The sequence below is a fragment of the Trachurus japonicus genome, chromosome 17, assembly GCF_045865225.1.
Source record: "Trachurus japonicus isolate A0001 chromosome 17, Traja_1.0".
Taxonomy (NCBI): domain Eukaryota; kingdom Metazoa; phylum Chordata; class Actinopteri; order Carangiformes; family Carangidae; genus Trachurus; species Trachurus japonicus.
In genome coordinates, this window is record NC_140923.1 from 8,943,568 (window position 1) to 8,963,428 (window position 19,861).

Below are 19,861 nucleotides of genomic sequence, written 5' to 3' on the forward strand. Positions count from 1 at the left end.
TGATTAACCAGATCGGGTTTGTTTTATTGTAAAGTATTGATCCTGTGTCGTAGTTGTGATGGATTCTGACTGACAGGACAGTGTGTGAGGCTCTGAAAACACAGCACAAACTTTATTAACGCTGCGTTTGACCCAAAGATAAACATGAGCCGAGCTGCTGTGTTTGTTTTTAATCATTATTGTTCATGTAGAAAGAGACCAAAGTTCCTGATCTGATCTAAATAAAAGATTTGTCTATGCATAAACCTCAAAAAAACACATGAATAACACAAATCCACTGATGTGAAAACTTGATCAAACTGATGAAAGCAGCAACCAAACACACAATGTGAGTGTAGTTTCCTCTGAAGCGTCTTGTGAAGGATGAACCTGCCACCAAGTGGTCGTCAGAAGAACTTAACCTCATGCACTTCAAACCATCTTGACAACCTGTTTGCTGTTGTAAATATTCAAAGTGCAGTAATGAATCATGTTTCTGAACTGGATCAACAGAAACCAACCTGTAATTACTGGTTTATTTTCTTCACTGTTTAATTCTGAAACTTAATTGTCTTGGTGTAAAACCAACATAAATGTATCTAGGTTTATTTATATATTTTATCTATTGACTTAGTTGTCTGTGTTGCTTTTTCTCACGCTTGTGGTTCTTTGTTTTCCACATTTTCCCACAGAACCGTAAGAATGACGAGGCGTCCTACGAGAAGATGCTGAAGCTGCGCCGCGACCTGAGCCGAGCCGTCACCATCCTGGAGATGATCAAGAGGAGGGAGAAGAGCAAGAGAGAGCTGCTGCACCTCACGCTGGAGATCTTTGAGAAGAGGTGAGCCGCCTGCGGGGGCTTCACACACACACACACATAGTATATACACACACACACACACACACACACACACACACACACACACACACACACATATATATGCACACATCAGTGCAGGAAAAACAACAAAACCCAGTTTGACAGCGAGGTCAGACGTCTGCTCAGAGTGTGAAACCGAGATAAAAGAGCAGTTGAAGCTTCTTTTTTCTATTTCTATCGTCTTGATATGTTTTTTCTCTTGGCTCAGCTTCCAAAAGAAAAGAAAAGAAAACAAAGCTCCTTTGTTGCTGTAGTTTTGATGTCTCGGGATCAAACCGGAGGCTCCGATTGGCTAAAATCTAAATTGTTTTCATTTCTTTGCTGTGTAGAAACGTGATGTCGGACTTCGGTGGCGAGGTGATGGCCGAGGTCCTGGCTGAGCGAGCGCTGGTGAGGCCGCAGATCATCCCTCTGGTTCCCCTCACCAACCAGTACCGACACCAGGACCACATGGACCTCAAGGACTACAAGGTCAAGGTGAGGACACGGCTACCATCAACACCAGGGACAGAGCAGCAAACTGAGGCGTCAGGAAGTTTTACATTTCCTTTCCCTAAAAGAAAAAAAGGAAAAACTTTGCTACAAGTCGACCAGGCTGAAAGTGAAACACCAAAAGTGTAGCCTGTAAATGTTGTTATTGTGAAGTCTTTGAAATAAATGTAATATTTACTTACTTTAATATAATATAATATAATATAATATATATAGCCTAATACATTTAATACCCTGACCCTGACCTCCCTGTCTGTAAACGCCACAAATACAAACTAATTCTCAGGTCAGGCTCCTCAACGCTGGGAAATAGACGACCACTGAAATGACTCTGTGAAGCACTTTGGCCTTTTTACTGATATTTTAACTTGCACTTTAGAAGCATAGATTCTCAGCATATTTATTTATTTATGATATTTTATTAACTAATCTTAGTAAATCTTGCCTTGTATCCTATTTATTCTCCCGGTTCGCAACGCTCTGGATAAATGTGTTTATCAGCTGTTTGGGTCTAGGTGAATTGATCCAGCGCGGAGGAATACTGAGTGAGCTGGTTAGTCCCAGATAAACTAACTTTTTCCGACCAGCTGATGCTTTGTATATTTTTTACTTTAGACCGTACTCTTCAACTGGTGTGTTATTTTGAGACGGGACTTCTCGTAGGCGGCGACAATATGCTGATTAATCCTCCCTCATTCACAACAATGTACTGCCTGTGTCTCGGTGCAGCGCAGATATTATACAGTCCTAAGTGGCCATTTGTACCTCATACAACCCCACTCCAAAAAAACTGAACTATCCCTTTTTAAAGGGACTTCCTTAACCCTCGTCCTTAAAAGAATCAGAATTGAAAATCGTTAGAAACCGGAATCGTTAAATTTCAAACGATGCTCGACTCTGATCAACAGCAGGTCACTGATCCTTACTTACCTCCTCTTCCTCCTCCTCCTCCTCCTCCTCCTCCTCCTCCTCCTCCTCCTCTTCTTCCTCCTCCTCCTCCTCTTCCTCCTCCTCTTCCTCCTCCTCCTCCTCCTCCTCCTCCTCCTCCTCCTCCTCCTCCTCCTCCTCCTCCTCTTCTTCCTCCTCCTCCTCCTCTTCCTCCCCCTGCAGCCCGAGAAGATGGAAGTTCCCCGGACGAAGAGGAAGTACGAGAAGAAGCAGAAGGTGCTGCCTCTGTCGTCGGGCGCTCCGCACCACCCAGGTCCCGTCGTCTTCAACCCCAAGGACCTGAACCAGTACGACTTCCCCAGCTCGGACGACGAGCCCTTCTCCCAGGTACACACACACACACACACACACACACACACACACACACACACACACACGCTACTGCAGAGACAGAGACGGTTTATTGTTATTAATTGATTTTGCTGCTGTAATTATAATATATTTGCATATTCTTGTGCTTTATCTTTGCCATTAATTCTAGTAAACATGATTCTGAAACTGTGTTTTTTTTAACAGATTTAGTGAGATTCACTGATTTCCAAGCTCAAAGAATTTGAGAAAACTAATTAATTGATCACTGAGATTGTGAACAGACAGATTTAATTGCAGAGAAACTGATAAAAGCAACCATGTTGTTGGCTCTTACATCTTAAGATCACTCAGGAACAAGAATGTGATGGAGCTGTGAACGGTGTTTTTGTCTTAAATTGATAAACTTCAGGTAGAAAATGTCCAGTTTTTACAGAACAGAGCGACGGTGCACAGCAACATGTTGGATAGAAAGTCAGATTATATTTCTTTTACATCTCTGCAGCTTCACTAAACCTTCTCCACGTTATCCTTTAACCTTCAGCTTTTATAATAAATGCACTCAGAAACCAGAGGTTACAGTTTTAAAACAACATTTCCGTTTTTCTTCCTTGTCGTGTCCACAGCTGCACTCAGGCTCATCAGAAGCAGAGGAGGAGAACGACCCGGACGGTGCCTACGCCTTTCGCAGGAAGGCCGGCTGCCAGTACTACGCTGTAAGTAGTCAGGGGTTAATTATGTAAACCATGGGCGGAGTTATGGGAGGAATGATCGATAATAGTTACCATCTTTTTAAACGATGAACAGATGCAGTCATGTTTCGGCTGCAAAATTTATCTTCCAACTGTGTTTTTTTTAAACAAACTAAAACAAATATGTTTTTACCTGGATCAGAAGCAGCCAATCACCTGCTGCAGGTATCACAGGAAGGAAAGGCAAGGCAGCTTAATTTATACAGCACATTTCATACCAAGGGGCAGCTCAATGTGCTTTACATAAAAACTACATATTAATTATTCTTATTCGTATTTTCAAAATTTGCAGGAAAAAAAAACTTGAATGAAAACGCAAGAAATTCAAAGTTTTTACACTTGGAGGGGGTGAATTTGTCAGGGAAAATGCAACTTTTTGCTATGGAAACAGGTTTTGCGAATAAACAACGACCGACACCGTTCACACCGCAGTATACAGTAAACAGGTTTCCCAGAATGCAGTGGCATATAGGCTACAGCTGTAAAACAGGCGAAAAGCTGTTTTATTTCTCGCTGTAACGTTGTTGTTGTTGTTATTACGTCACTTCATTAAGTTTCAATATTTTTTCATGCGAGAAAGTAACTGTTCAGATCCCCAATCTGCGAATGAAAACGGGCATAAATTTGCATTTTCTTTTTGCGCATTTTGACAAAATTCTCTCAAAAGTTTCGATACATTTGGATGGAAACCTGACTAATAAGAACTGGAAACGGGAGAAAAAAGAAAACGCAAAATAGTAAAAATTGGAAACATTAAACATACAATTAAAAGCAAGAAATAAAAGAAAGTACTGGAAAAAGAGAGAAAACAGTATAATCAAATAAAAACTAGACTAAAGGTAGGAATGAATGAAATGATTGATTGTTTCTTCCTGCAGGCTCATCAGGACCGTGTGTGCAGCTGGCCCTGGTGCGGTCCCTGGGACGGCGGTTTGGCAGAAGCTCGCTTTCGCTACAGTCTCACCACGCTCACGTTGCCGCGGCGATGCCTGGGCATGGCCCGGCGACGCGTGGGACGAGGCGGCAGGTCGGTCCACTTCCTGTTTACTGTTTCTAATTTTGTTATCACTATATAGACGAACATACTTTTCAGATGGCCAACATTTCCATTCTAAAAATGCTTTTTGAAATTGGTCTTTTGTAAAAAAAAAAAAAATCAAAATTTTTGGAGATCCTGAATTTTCAGTTTTCATTAAATGTAGGTCATAATCATTATAATAAAATAAATTAAATAAATAAAGACATGAAACGTTTCATTCTGTGTGTAATGGATCTATATAATGTATTAGTTTCACTTTCTGAATTGAATTACTGACATAAATAAACTTTTCCATGATAATCTGGTTTATTAGCTGTAAGTCGGCCTCAGATAGAAACTATTTCCTGACCCCCTCCTCTCTGTTTCTCTCTCTCTCTCTCCGTGGTCAGGGTGCTGCTGGACCGGGCTCACACGGACTATGACAACGTTTTCCAGCGACTGGATGCAGAGCCGCTGGACCTGCCTCTCCCCTCCTCCTCTCCTGCTCCTGCTCCGCCGCTCCCCGCTCCTCCTCCTCCCACAGCTGCTTCACGAAGCTCGCCGGCCGTCGACAAGTTAGCCAGTACCTCAGAAACAAATACCTCGGACAGAAGTTCCTCCTTCTCCTCCTTCTCCTCCTCTCTTTCCTCCTCGTCGTCATCCCCCTCTTCCACGGACCTCAGTCAGATACTGTTGAATATAAAGTCGTGCCGGTGGAGGCACTTTAGACCACGGACACTACCACTACACGAGCTGGATAACGCCCACCCGCTCTTCAGGAGGTTGAGTCGCTGCCTGAAGCGCCCGGCCGCGGCCTCGGCCTCGCTGGCCGCGGGGCAGCTTCACCGCCCGGGGAGGGTCGTCCCGGCGCCCTCGCCCATCGCTGGTAAGACGCCGCCGCCGCCGCCGCCGCCACACACTGACGATGCTCTCGGACTCGGCTGGTTTCACTGGTTCATCAGACTCTCCGCTTCCATTACGAGCTATTTAAACAGTATTGTTAAAGTCCCCCCCCCTCCCTCCCCCCCTCCCTCCCTCCCTCCCTCCCGCCACCATTTCTGGTTATTTTAAAACATTCTCTGTGGTCTTTAAATTGTGATTATGAAGTTTTTAGCCAAAATCACAAAACCTGAGCCATTTCCCAGGGCTCTCCTTCTGCACAGCAGCAGCTCATTAGCAATGCACCTCTGGAGGGGGTGGGGGGGGGGGCTGCACTGCTCTGCACCCGCCCAACCACCCCATCCCCCCGCTCGCTGACAGCTGGACATTGTACAATTACAGATTCAGAGCGTTTAGCGTAAAACTCCACACTGGGATTCGATCCCAGACTGGAGCATAGTCCTTGCTCACGGTGCAAGCTGCTCTACCAGGTGAGCTACACCTGTTAAACCTAGACAGCTACAGCGAGCTGGCAAGCCTTTCAGCTCTGAACCAGATGCAGAGCGGGGCGGGAGCTTGTAGCACTAGTATAGTTACCCAGGGGGCAAAGCAAAAAAACGGACACGGAGCGTTGTAAAAGGTTTGACACCAGAAATGATATCTAGGAACTTCAAGGATTAAAACCTGGGTGGACAACCCGGTCAACTAGCTGCTGGAAAGCTGCAGGGGGCCAAAACCCCTTTCTTGGGTCATTTTGCTGGCGAAATGATGTAAATGCAAATATTTAGGTACTACAATGGCATAAATAGTCATACAACTATAAAATTTGGCAGAGAGTATCTTGACACATAGGGGGAGGCAGGAAAAAAAGATTCTGGGGTTTGTTGCAACTCGATTTTAAGATATCACCCTCAACATCCCAAAAAAAGACAAAAAAAAGTACTGTTCGCCTGACAAATTCTCATGGAAATTATTATTTTTCAGCACTTTATGGAGAATATCTATGCTTAACATGTATATAGAAAATTTCCTTAATTCATAAGCTTCCATTTGAATCCTAGATAGCCTTTCTACTAGCTACTGGAAAGCTACAGGCTGTCTCCAAACAATGCAACACCTATTGTGAAAAACTACATGTTAACTGGCCTGATCAGAAACCATTCTATTTCTGGTCTCCCCAAAGTGAACAGATAGATAGAGAAGACCGTTGGCCACAGCAAGTGGGGCTTTTGAGATAGAAAGGCTATCTGGGACTCAAATGGAAGTTTATGAATTAAGGAAATTTTCTATATACATGTTAAGCATAGATATTCTCCATAAAGTGCTGAAAAATAATAATTTCCATGAGAATTTGTCAGGCGAACAATACTTTTTTTGGTCTTTTTTGGGATGTTGAGGGTGATATCTTAAAATCGAGTTACAACAAACCCCAGAATCTTCTTTTCTTGCCTCTCCCTATGTGTCAAGATACTCTCTGCCAAATTTTATAGTTGTATGACTATTTATGCCATTGTAGTACCTAAATATTTGCATTTACATCATTTCGCCAGCAAAATGACCCAAGAAAGGGGTTTTGGCCCCTGTAGCTTTCCAGCAGCTAGTTGACCAGGTTGTCCACCCAGGTTTTAATCCTTCAAGTTCCTACAGATCATTTCTGGTGTCAAACCTTTTACAACGCTCCGTGTCCGTTTTTCAAAAAACTGGGATTTTGCCCCCTGGGTAAGTAGTAGTATAGTAGTAGTATACAGTAGTAGTAGTACTAGTAGTAGTAGTATAGTATAGTGCCCTCCCCTGGAGCTGTGACACGTCAGCTCCAGTCTCCCTGAAACGGCCAGTTTGCGTCTGCCGTTGGTTCACAGCAGTTTGAAGGCAGAAAAACTCAGAAATGCAATTTTGCACTTCCTTTTCTGCTGATATGTCCTGGCTCTAACACAAGAAAAATGCCACAGGAACACGTGAAAAGCACAAAAAACATGATTTTCATGGGAGTGGGTCTTTAAAGGTACAGTATGTAGGAATTCCCCCCATCTAGCGGTGCGGTTGCATATCTGAACGTATTCTTGATGCTGCATTCACGTGAAATGGGGCAGACGTCAGACAGACAACAGACGCTGCATGTAACAGGATAAACAAGCGTCTATGTAAACAAGTGGTGTCCGTGACAACATGTTGTCATGGTGATGTGGTATTGTTTTACCTTTGTCTTTCTCTGGTGGAGTAAAATGACGTCCGGTTGGTTTGCCGACGGCCGTCTGCCTGACTGCACCTGAATGCAACACCGGTGCCTCCGTCCTTCCTCACACTACACAGTGGTGACGGTTTTAACAGGCCGTTTCCGTGGTTACCTACGGTCAGGATGCAACATGGCCGCCTCGGTTCAGTGCGTCGCCCACTTATGTATTTGTAACGACTTGTAACAACTCATTCTAAGGAACCAGAAAGCTTTACTTTGGATGCAGCTGTGATTCACCTTCAGTCAAATACGGATTTATGAAAGACAGGTTTGATTTTTGATCATAAAAAGACAAATAAGTTACATACTGGGACTTTAAATACTGAATTCATCATTTGTAACACATGAATACTCATTAGTATGTAGTTTATAAACACAGTTGAAAATGTTTTACTCGTCATTGATAAGCACTAACTGTGTTTATAAACTACATACTAATGAGTTTTCATGTGTTTATAAATGAAGAATTCAGTATTTATTCATGTTTAATAGTGTTTTACTTATTATAAAGGGTTACACACAGTCTGTTGTGATCATTTCCACTTGTTCATTGGGATTTCATTAACTGGTCTCTGCTCCGTCCTCCTGTTGGCATTCACACAGCATTCACACAGCATCCCCCCCCCCTCCCAGTCCACAGGGTGTCAATTAAAACAATGTTTGATAAATGAATTCATGAGATGCACAGAGTTAATCAAAGTGTGTGTGTGTGTGTATAGAGCGTTGGTCCCTGTGGTGTCGGTGTGTGTGAGGATGTCTTGATGTCACGACAAGCCCTTTACTAGAGCTGTGTGTGTGTGTGTGTGTGTGTGTGTGTGTGTGTGTATTGATGTGCATGAGTGTGTATTGATTTGCTCTTGTAAAAATGGATTAGCCTGCATGAAAGAGGAGGAGGAGCAGAGAGAAGAGCAGAGCAGCAGCGATGGAGGTTTTCTAATGAATAGATTCAGTGTTTAGATTAAATGAGTCGTGGTCGTCGAGGACGAGCTGCGACTGTTCATAATGAAGAGGGAAAAAACCACAGTGTGACCCACAGGGAATAAACAGATCAATATGACACTGAGGCAGCGTTACACTGGGCAATAGAAGACGTAGGAAGAGCTCGTTAGTCACTGTTTTAAAGGGATAGTAGCTTTTTTTTAAAGTGTGGTTGTATGATCTACAAATAGCCCCTAAGTACTTTAATTGTAGTAGAAGACTCTCTGCACTCCTCCCGTTAGCAACGCCAGCCCATAATAGCCCTGCCCAGGGATTTACAACATACAGTGTTGTGAACAGACCCAAAGAAACGGCCTATTTTCACGGCCTAAAAGAGGTTTTACCTGAAAAAAGAAATACACAGTTCATTGTTCACTATAATATAATTTTTTCCAGCCCTTCAAAGTGCAGGAAAAACACAGTTTTTATTTGGACCTAACCAACTCACGTATCCCTCCGCCCAGGGTTGGCGCCCGCCGATCAGCAGTTGGTTAGGTCCAAATAAAAACTGTGTTTTTCCTGCACTTTGAAGGGCTGGAAAAAATTATATTATAGCCAACAATGGAACTGTGTATTTTTTTTCAGGTAAAACCTCTTTTAGGCCGTGAAAATAGGCCGTTTCTTTGGGTCTGTTCACAACACTGTATGTTGTAAATCTCTGGGCAGGGCTATTATGGGCTGGCGTTGCTAACGGGAGGAGTGCAGAGAGTCTTCTACTGCAATTAAAGTACTTAGGGGCTATTTGTAGATCATACGACCCCACTTTAAAAAAAAATGATACTATCACTTTAAAGACACATAAACGCAATGTGGAGAAATCAGAGTCGTACCATGTGGAACAGATGAGTTTAGCTGCAGCTCAGTGAGATCTCTGTCTGTCCTTTAAACCAAGTTACAGCTCAGTTGAAGTGCAGGAGGAAATCCAAGTGAAGTAATCGGTACTTCTCCTCGTCGTCCGTCAACTACCAGCTTCATTCAGCCTTCTTCAGGATGTTCACCTGCACTATTATTACAATAGTTCAAACAGGCAATTCAATTAGACTACAGTCCTGTGCACAGTATAGGGAAGGGGGGAAAAAAGCACAAGAGAGAAACAACTTGTTCTTCTCATCGTGCATCAGTCAGTGTTTCAGTGACATGGACTGAGCTTTTCTGAGCTGCAGTAGGAGTTGTAGTTTGTGAAGAACCTAAAGGTTTTACTGTAACTGACTGAGGGACGAGACCAGCAGCTGGTTAAATCTGCTGCTGCTTCCTCACGTCTGAACCAATCACAGAGGAGAAACTGGAAACAATTATTTCTGTTATATTAGGACCCCCTCGAAAACGAGAGGATTCCTCTCAAGGGGTTTATCCTATTAAATAAAATTTCTGAATTACAGATGCACGATAACTGTTTTTTTTCCTCCATCGATGCCAATAACTGATCACTTCCTGCTTCTCATAACTGATAACCACTAACATTTTTTTTAAACATGTGTTGTATAGTTTTTTCATAAAAGGGTAAACAAACATTCATACAGCTGGCCCTGTCATTTCTAGTTCAAATAAAGTTATTTGACCAACCCATATTCACACTTGACTGACAACAATACACACATGTTGCCTAGATTAAACGGAAATTGTGCTTGCAGAACCTCCCACCCCTCAACAATTACTGTTTTAAACAAAACTTCTCAGCACGTCCAACTGCGTACAAGTGGTTTATCAAGGAGAAAAGGTAACTACAGGCAAGAGACAACTCTGTAACCCTCTGCATTATGATACAAATTTCCTCTAAAGTTGTAAAAATACACAATCATATAAACCAATGATGTCAAACCAATAACATGTTTTAATAGTTTATATCCACACCTGGGGTTAAGAAAGGCTAAGACGAAGCGAGTAAAGATTAAATAACAAAGATACAAAAATATAACATGACAAAAACAGTTATCACTCTTCAAAAATCTACATTTATTGTTGTTTCAAATCAACTTAGTTGAGCAAACGGACTGAAAATGAGCAAAATGAAGTCAAATCTGTGTTTTGGATCATCATTTGTGGCCGATAATTCTCTGCACCGATAGTTATCATGCATCCCTAATTTCATATGATTCATATAATTACATGATGTGTTGGTTGATGAATGGCTGAGTGGGTTGGAGCTCTGTGCATCACAGTGATGAGATTTGTGTCTGTGAACTTAATCTTCATGTATCTGCTGTAGATGAAGATGTTTCTGCACGTGTATCGTCCTCATGTTTTTGAATGTGTGTGTGTGTGAATCAGTTTCCAGGTTTTGTAACACACCTTTCTCTCTCTCTGTCTCTGTCTCTCTCTGTCTGTCCCTGTCAGCTCTCACAGCCGAACAGTACCAGCAGCATCAGGAGCAGCTGGCCCTGATGCAGAAACAGCAGCTGGAGCAGATCCAGCTGCAACAGCAAGCCAACAGCACCACCACTGCCAACAGCACAGTGGTCAGTATCCTGCAGCTGCATCTGTCCGCTCTCCTCTAGGCCTGGGCCAAAAAAATCCATTCACATAAAGAATCACAGTTCTCATTTAATACGATTCAGAATCGATATAAAATGTCGATTTTAAAAAATGAAACAAATCTGCTGCTGTCGGCCTCCATTTCCTTAGAATTTAAAAGGCAGCATGTTTAACTGCACAATTTTTTTTAATAAAGAGGCACTTTTAATTTTGTTACTTAAAGCAGAAGTAAGCGATCCGGTGGTTTTGGCTAATGCTGCGTTCCAGGCAGGCTTTTGAAACCGTAAATTACAGCTTCAAGTCACGACTTACGACTTTGTAGCGTTCCAGGCAACCCACTCGTGTTTCTCCGACCTGTTTTACCGGTGAAAGTCACTATAACGGCCACTCGTAACTTCTGACCCGTGAACTCGTACCAGATCGAACTGGTACGACTTCACAGGTCGGAAAAACACCAGTTACGGGTTGCCTTGAACGCACCATAACGTCTTGTCAGCCGATGGAGTTAGCAGCCCCCGCCCTCGTCATGGATCTATTGGTCCTCGTCCCTACGTCACCACATTCAGGCGCATCCCTTGGCTGCACACACAGAGAGGACTGCCCCTTTATGCCGTTCTCTCTCCTCATTGGATAAAAACTGTAGGATACAAGGAAAGTTTTCTCCTGGGCTCAGAGCAGAGCAGAGTGACTGACAGACCCGTGTTTCAGACCAAACACTCTATAGAAGTGATTGCTGTCGGAAGATACAACTATTTAAGACTTAGATTAACACAAATATATCACTTACTTCTGCTTTAAGCAATATGTGATATTGCTTTTATGCAACAATTTCAATAATTCCATCTTAGCATGGATAAATGTTTAAAACTCAATAAATGTGAAAAAGACACTTTAGTCATTCTGTCTTGTAAAGCAGACTGGAGTAGATCATGAGGATCCTTTCACACCGACAGACTGAAGCAGAAATCATTAGGAATCTAATCGCTTTGAATCGAAAATTGATTTTGAATCGAATCGTAGCCCCAAAAATCAGAATGGAATCGTGAGATGGTAAAAGATTCCCAGCCCTCCTCTCCTCTCTCCTCCATCACTCACTCTCTTCTCTCTCTCCTCCTCTCCTCCTCCAGAGCCTGGCGAACACGTTGGATCAGGCCAGCGCTCAGTTCGCCGCCTCGGCCCTCGTCACCGCCGACCAGCTGCTGTGTCTGAAAACCAAGGAGGAGCAAGCCCTGGGAGGCGGAGTCAATGGCGTCCTCTCCCCCTCAGGTACCACACACACACACACACACACACACACACACACACACACACACAACACACTATTAATTATTTACAGGGTATCCGCAGGGTCTTGAAAAGTATTAAAAGGTGATAAATCAATTTTGGGAAAAGTAAGACCCTTAAAAAGTATTAAAAAGTCTTTTCACGACTTTATAAAGTCTTAAATATTGAAGGTATTTTTTCAGAATTAGCTGTCCAAGAGTTTGAGTCCTAAAAAACATTGCAGAAGTGTGTGAATTTATTCATTTTATTAAAGAACAAAGATGAACTGGTACATGAAAAAGAAACGAAGATTGTTGTTTTTGGTTTTTGAGTGGAGCAATGTTTTTTTTGTTTTGTTTTTTGGATAAACTTTGTCTTTAATTTCTTATCCCAGCCTATTTTGAATTCTGTTGTATCATAGTGGTCTATAGTCTTTATCACAAACTAAAACTGTTCAGTTAAAAGTGTCACTGATGTAAATGGTTACAGCTTGAAGTGGCAGTGGGGTATTGAAAAATATTGAGAAGATCTTGAAAAAGTCTTCAAAAGGTTTTAGAATTAACTTCAAGATTCCTGTATAAACCCTGATTTAGTTTATATTTCTACTTTTTTATTTCCCCCTCTGATTGTTAGTCAGTTAGGTGTGAAAACTAAAACGAATCCAGCAGCAGCAGAGTGAAAGTGATAGAAAAACCAAAAGCTCTCGGCAATTTTGGAGTGCACTTCACCCCATTAAGTGTTAGCAACACAACACGGTGACACTAAAAAAAAAAACAGACAAAGAGAACGAACGATGGCGGTAAGGTAATTACCCATAATGCAGTGCACCCAAGAGAGCAGATAACAGCACAAAAGCAGAAAGAGAAAGAACAAAAACCTGCAGCAGATCAACTGAGAGGGGAAAGTGACTGGATGGGATTTAATTTGAGATTATTCTGCAGATGCAAACAGATGAAAGTGCAGAAAACTAAAAGAGTGTTTTTGTTCTCTGGGTTAAACGACCTCCTGCAGAGACTTGAGTTGGTTCAACACCAGTTTTAAAGCTGAAGAAAAAGTTAGTTTGTTTTGGTTTATAAAAGAATCAAAGATCAAACTGAATTGAACAGTATTTTTTAAAGGGATAGTTCAACATGTTGGCAAATTGGCCCATTGCCATAATCCCTATAGTCATAGCAGTAGGTTCGTTACCTTTAATTGTCGGTGCAAGCTATTTTTAGAACGGCGGAGCAGAGCCGTGAGCTGCTCAGAGCTACGCTACGGAGGCTCATTATGGGATTTCTTGGTCATCAAACTCATCAAATACACAATCCAACAACTCCACAACGCTCTGGTGGACAAGTTGTGAGCTGCACATTCACCACGCTATGAGATAATAACACAACGTTACCACACAGAGTTGTTTTAGAGGGAAATTCATGCAAAACCGCTGATGCACGTTGCCTTCAGGGACAGTTTTTCATCAAGCAGTCTCTGTATTTTAATGAGCCTCCATAGGTAGCGTAGCTCTGAGCAGCTCACGGCTCTGCTCCGCCGTTCTAAAAACAGCTTGCACCGACAATTAAAGGTAACGAACCTACTGCTATGACTATAGGGATTATGGCAATGGGCCAATTTGATAAAATGTTGACCTAACCCTTTTAAAGTTTTTATTCAAACATCAGATCATTAATGAGTACGTATCTCGACCCTCCCCTCTCCCCCCCCCCCCCCCAGGTGTTTATAAGGGCTTGCACCTCTCGAGCACAGCGTCCCCCTCCCCCGCCGCCCCGGCCCCGCCCCCGGCCTCGCTCCACCCCGGCTCCACCAGTAACAACAACGGCACCGCCCACCCCGCCAACGCCAACGCCAACAACACCACCGCCACCACTCAGGTCCTGCTGGGAAACAACAACAACAACAACAGCCTCCGTCTGGGTGTTACCGCCGGCAACAAGCGCGTCCACGCCCCCCGGACGCTGAGCGCCACCATGTCCACATCCGCCTTAAAGTTCGCGCACGCAACCGCCAACTGTCAGAAGCCCAAGGTCACGGCAGCGTCGGCCTCGCCGCTGGACATCGTGCCCAGGTGAGTGTGTGTGTGTGTTAGAGCAGTTACTGATATACTGATGATTTTATTATTTATAACGATGATGATAAAGTGCTTTTTTTCATTCTGAGACACTGAAGCTCCAACAAACTCATCAATAAAGATAAATCTGTGTATTTTATAGTTAAGCAATATATCACCAGGCCGTGGTCTCTGCTCATTCTACCATTCTAAGGGGCGTTGTTCCCCCTTAGAGTGGTAGAATGAGCATAGACCACCTGGAGGACTGGAGTGATAGATTGCTTTTATAAAACGGTTACCAATAATGACAATATGAAAGAGGGATACGCATTTCATGTAGTTTTATTCAACCAGAAATACATATTATTCAATAAAAAGCTGTTCCCACCTCTCCAGACGTTAGCTCCAAGTAGCTCTGCATCTGGTCTTTTCCTCTGTCACTGCTCAGTCCCCTCTACTAGAGTTCTCAACGGGCCTGAAAATTACAACCCGAACCGACCCGACCCGCGGGTTATTAAGCCCGGACCCGACGGAACCCGACAGACCAGCATTAATCATCTACCCGAACCCGGCCCGGCCCGAAAAAGAAAAAAAAAAAAGCGGCGTGGTTTCTTTGCAGCGGGAGGTGCTGCTGCCGGTGACGAGACCTAACGTAGGCTACTGCTGTAGGCTACAGTTGCCGTTTGATCAGCAGGCAGCGGGCGCAATTGATTCAATTTGCGCCGCAGTAATGGTGCGCCTTTGTGGAGATTTATCCACCAACCAGTGCGCGTGCTGTTGACACACAGCTGCAGCTGTGGATCGTCGGCATTTACCGGCAGTAATGTTTCAGTGGTTCTGCCCACAGCAGCACAAGATGCAGAGTGGGATGTTTGCCTGAGACTCACACATGAACAAACAACAATTTACACCATAAATGTGTTTTATGAGAGAGGAAAAAAGGAAGCCCGAGGTCCGACCTGACCCGAGTCACTTTCATATTTTTTCGACCCGAACCCGCGGGTCCAGTCGGGTCTGTCGGGCTGGCCCGGCCCGTTGAGAACTCTAACCTCTACCATTGTTAACCCTCTGGAGGTCAAAGTTCACCTTCAACATGTCAATTACACTACTTTACTACATTTTTTAACATCCTAAAAACATCAACTGTCTGTTGCTACGGACTGCAACAGTCCGTTGTCATGGATACATGACAACAACTTCCATTCATACCAGTCATACGTGCCTGAGGCGGAGTGATAGCCTACGCTGTGATAAGGCTTTAGAATAGTAGCCGTGGTAACTGCTCATTATACCACGGTTAACAACCAATCAGATCGCCGGATTTCACCTTTACGTTTTATATCGATCGATAGATTTTTAATTGTCATTCACACAATGAAACATGAGGAACAAGCTGCAGTACTCAGGTCTCAGTACTAGAATAGAAATACTTTTTTGTCTACCTTTGCATGCACGAGCAGAAATTTGTCTTTGGTTTACATAAAAACACATTTGTATATAAAAGAAAGAAAACATTTCATCAGCAGCAACCCATTAAATAATTTACATAAAAAGTTTACATAATAAATCAGTCACAATAGCAGCCACATGAAAAAGTATCAAGTCAAGTATAAAATCTATAGTTATACAATAAAAAAACAAACAAAAAATAACTAACAGGCTAAAATAGAAAAAGTTTACATGTAAAAATGAATAAATATTTTAGATTTATCAGAAGTTTTTTGTTTTTGGGACTTTTTCATGCCTTTATTTGCCAGTACAGTGGAGAGAGACAGGAAAGGGGGAGGCAGAGAGGGGGATGACACGCAGGAAAGGTTTTATATAAACATTCACTAAACTAGTTAATATCATGAGTGTTTGTTAGAACCAGGCTGATAACCTAAAACAACAGAACAGGTGTCACTTTGATAGATGTTAACGATTGATCGTCGTCCCGTGATGAAATTAAATTGTACTGTTGGGTTTTTTTGGCTGCGTTGCTGATCACAACTGGTCGAGCAGATGTGTCATGACATCACCACAAGGACAAACATCTGGCAAAAAGAAAAAAAGAAAAGAGGATTGAGCAAAACAAGCCCAGACGGTGCAGAGGAAGGAAGGAAGAAGAGGTGAAACATGAGAGAGAGCAGACAGACGGGGACTTTTGTTCAATACACATTTTTGGGTTTTTTTTGTAATTATTATAAAATAACAGAAGACAGTGCAGAGAAGACGACAAAATAGAGGGAAATGAAGAAACGAGGGAAGTTTAACCAGTGAAATAAGAAATGTGCGACATGCCGTAGTAACACAAACATCCCTGTTTGCACTGATGAGATATTTGTTTTGTAAAATCTTTTCATGACACCAGTCATAGTGGAGTAAAAGTATAAAATAACAGAAAGTTATATTTGAGTCCTCATGTAGAGATCCTCAGTCTCTGTAGAAACATCCACAGCCTCGGTCTTTTTCTGACCGATCAAAAACCTGCGTAAAATCAAACACTCTTTTTAAATAAGTTTAAAGGGATAGTTCAACATTTTGTCAAATTGGCCCATTGCCATAACCCCTATAGTCATAGCAGTAGGTTCGTTACCTTTAATTGTCGGTGCAAGCTGTTTTTAGAACGGCGGAGCAGAGCCGTGAGCTGCTCAGAGCTACGCTACGGAGGCTCATTATGGGATTTCTTGGTTTCCCTCATCATATACTCATCAAATACACAATCCAACAACTCCACAACGCTCTGGTGGACAAGTTGTGAGCTGCACATTCACCACGCTATGAGATAATAACACAACGTTACCACACAGAGTTGTTTTAGAGGGAAATTCATGTAAAACCACTGATGCACGTTGCCTTCAGGGACAGTTTTTCATCAACAGTCTCTGTATTTCCCTCTAAAACAACTCTGTGTGGTAACGTTGTGTTATTATCTCATAGTGTGGTGAAAAAAAACCAGCTTGCACCGACAATTAAAGGTAACAAACCTACTGCTATGACTATAGCGATTATTATGGCAATGGGACAAGTTGCCAAAATGTTGAACTATCCCTTTAAGTTATTATTAATGACAGTCCAGGTTGTTATGTTGTGTTACATTAATAAGTCTGTATTGTGTGTCTTTGTCCTCAGGGAGAATCACGAACAAGACAAGCCAGCACTGAACAGTCTATCAGAGAACACAGTGGCCATGGAGGTTACGTAGCGTCCCTGAACGCAGCGCGGAGGGACAGGACACGTGACTCCTTCTGTTGTCGGGGGGTTGTTTTTTTTGTTTCCGTTGTTGTTGCTACTATTGTCGTTGTCGTTGTTATTGTTGTTACTGTTATTGTGGTTGTTATTTTTTTATTTTGTTTTATAATTATAATTTTTTTTTAGGTGCTATGCATCGTTTGTTTAGTCATGAATGCAAAGTGGTGGCAGCAGAATGAGCATGGCGCAAGGCTGGGTTTCCATGGCAACTGTTTTGGGACTTAATTGCAATGCTCGTCTCGTACAATTTTTTTTTTCTTTTTCTTTTTCTTTTTTTCTCTTTCTCCCTTTCCCCCCCCCACCCTTACACACACACAGACACACACAGACACACACAAACACCTATTTCCTACCCCCCCTATTTGTTACTGTTAATAAGAGATCGTCTGTAAATTCTTAATATGGCAATTATATGTACAGTACTGCATATTTGTAATACCTCCCCCTCCCTCCCTCCCTCCCTCCCTTCCTCCCCCTCTACACACCAACCCCCACCCCCCCCCCCCTTCCCTCCCTTCCCCTCCCCTGTTCTTGTATATAACATTACTTGAATACAGAATTGTTCATTTGTGATGTTTTGCACTCGAGATATTGAAGAAGAAAGAAAGAAAAAAAAAAACAAGAGAAAAAAAAATCAAAATTAAAAAGAGAAAAGGACAAACTGCAACTGGTGCGAGTGTGAGGTCGGTGTGAGGAGAAAAAAAATGTATGTCATCACATGCATGGTGCAGAACCTGCTGTTTGATCTATTTATTGTGCCGTGTTTACAAAAGGGGTTTATTTTTCCTTTTCTTTTCTTTTCTTTTTTTTTTTGCGTTCCTGATTATTTTATTTTATTTTTTTAAAAATTTTATGATGCTTTTTTTTATACACTGTACCCCTCACCGGTTCCCTGTGCTGTAGTCAGTGTTTAGCTAGATTGAAAAGAAAGAAAAAAAACAACACAACTCTGTATTTTTTTTTTATTTTCTATTCTTTTTCGGGGTTGGGGGGGGGGGGGGTTGTGAACATGGCCGACATGCTTTTTTATACAGATTGAGGCGCAGCAGGGCAGTAATAATAGTAGAAGACAATGAAAATGATGATGATGGTGATGACGACGGGTGTGAATTAGTTTTCTGGAGGCATCAGTTTGTCAGTTTCCACAGAGCTCTTCCATACCTATATTATTATTATTATTATTATTATTATTATTATTCCTGAGACAAGTAACAAAACAATGGGGATGACGACTCTTTCCCAGAAGACTTTGCTGCTTCTGACTTATCTAAGCACTAAATAATTTTTTTTCAGTTTTTTTATTGATTGATGCTGCTTTTTGTATGATTTCTCCGTCTGGTTTTTCTGCACCAGACGGCTTCATTTCCTTTATTTTTTTAGTTTTGTTTTCTCTAAAAAAAAGATAAATAATCCCCCCCCCGAACACCGAACACACCACCACCACCTCCTCCTCCTTCTCCCCTTATCATTGTTTTTTTTTTTAAATAAATATTTTTGTATCGCCCACTTTTTTAATTTTAAATTTCCTCACAAAAGACTTCATTCTTTTGTTACTTGTTGATCTAAAGATAAAAAAAGAAAACACAGAAAATATAAGGGAGTTTTACAAAAAAAAAAAAATGCAAATGCAGTAACTGACATTTATTATCATTCCAGCTTCTACATAATAAGAAGGAAACATGTATTAATTGAAGAAAAAAACAATGAAATAAAGATCATTTTCTCTACTTTTAAAAACTCTCCAGAAGGCTGAAAGGCCATGAACCACAAAGTTATCGGGTGCCTTCATTTGGGAAAAAATATTTAAAAAACCTTAAAAAAAAACCTTAAAAAAACAAGTTTAAGAAAAAAAAATCAGTCTCTTCTGTGAAGAGTTTGGTACTGAACAAGGCTACTTGTAGTTTTTCTTTGTCTGTACCACAATCCCAATGCCCATTCCAGTGGCCCAGTTGATTCATGAGTTTTTGTTTTGTTTTCTTTTTGTAGTCTCTTCCACCACACACACACACATACATTCAAAAACATATGCACACACATACACACATATATATATATATATATCCACACACACACACACACACTCTCATGGGAAAGACTAAGAATCCTCTTGAAACTGTCACAAAATGAAATAAAAATCCAGGGCATTATGTGTTTTTGACCAGCACGTCTCGTTCTTTGTCGTCTTTTTTGTCTTTTAAACGTGTCGTAAAGTGGAATGACCTTGAATGCAGCACAGTCGTGTGTGTGTGTGTGTGTGTGTGTGTGTGTGTGTGTGTGTGTGTGTGTTGGGTTCAGTTTGTCTGTCGTAGGTTCAGTTGCAGCTTCGACTCCACAAACTGAACTTCATCATTTAACAATCACATGAATCCTGGGGGGAAGG

The 19,861-nt window shown here is 42.0% G+C and overlaps 1 protein-coding gene across 3 annotated transcripts in view; it reads left to right on the forward strand.

The window, feature by feature from the left end:
* Positions 1-19,628, forward strand: part of LOC146970084 (enhancer of polycomb homolog 1-like) — a 56,744-nt gene extending 37,116 nt beyond the window's left edge. For 2 of the 3 annotated variants that reach the window (XM_085803924.1, XM_085803923.1), the window contains exons 5-14: positions 672-820; positions 1,189-1,336; positions 2,462-2,626; positions 3,235-3,324; positions 4,239-4,387; positions 4,789-5,264; positions 10,803-10,924; positions 12,068-12,206; positions 13,917-14,268; positions 17,362-19,628. In XM_085803924.1, coding sequence (XP_085660050.1) covers positions 672-820; positions 1,189-1,336; positions 2,462-2,626; positions 3,235-3,324; positions 4,239-4,387; positions 4,789-5,264; positions 10,803-10,924; positions 12,068-12,206; positions 13,917-14,268; positions 17,362-17,434 — 1,863 coding nt within the window. In that variant the 3' untranslated portion in view covers positions 17,435-19,628. The remainder of the gene's footprint in view (positions 1-671; positions 821-1,188; positions 1,337-2,461; positions 2,627-3,234; positions 3,325-4,238; positions 4,388-4,788; positions 5,265-10,802; positions 10,925-12,067; positions 12,207-13,916; positions 14,269-17,361) is intronic. The other variant, XM_085803925.1, reaches the window with a different exon arrangement.
* The last annotated feature ends 233 nt before the right edge of the window (positions 19,629-19,861 follow it).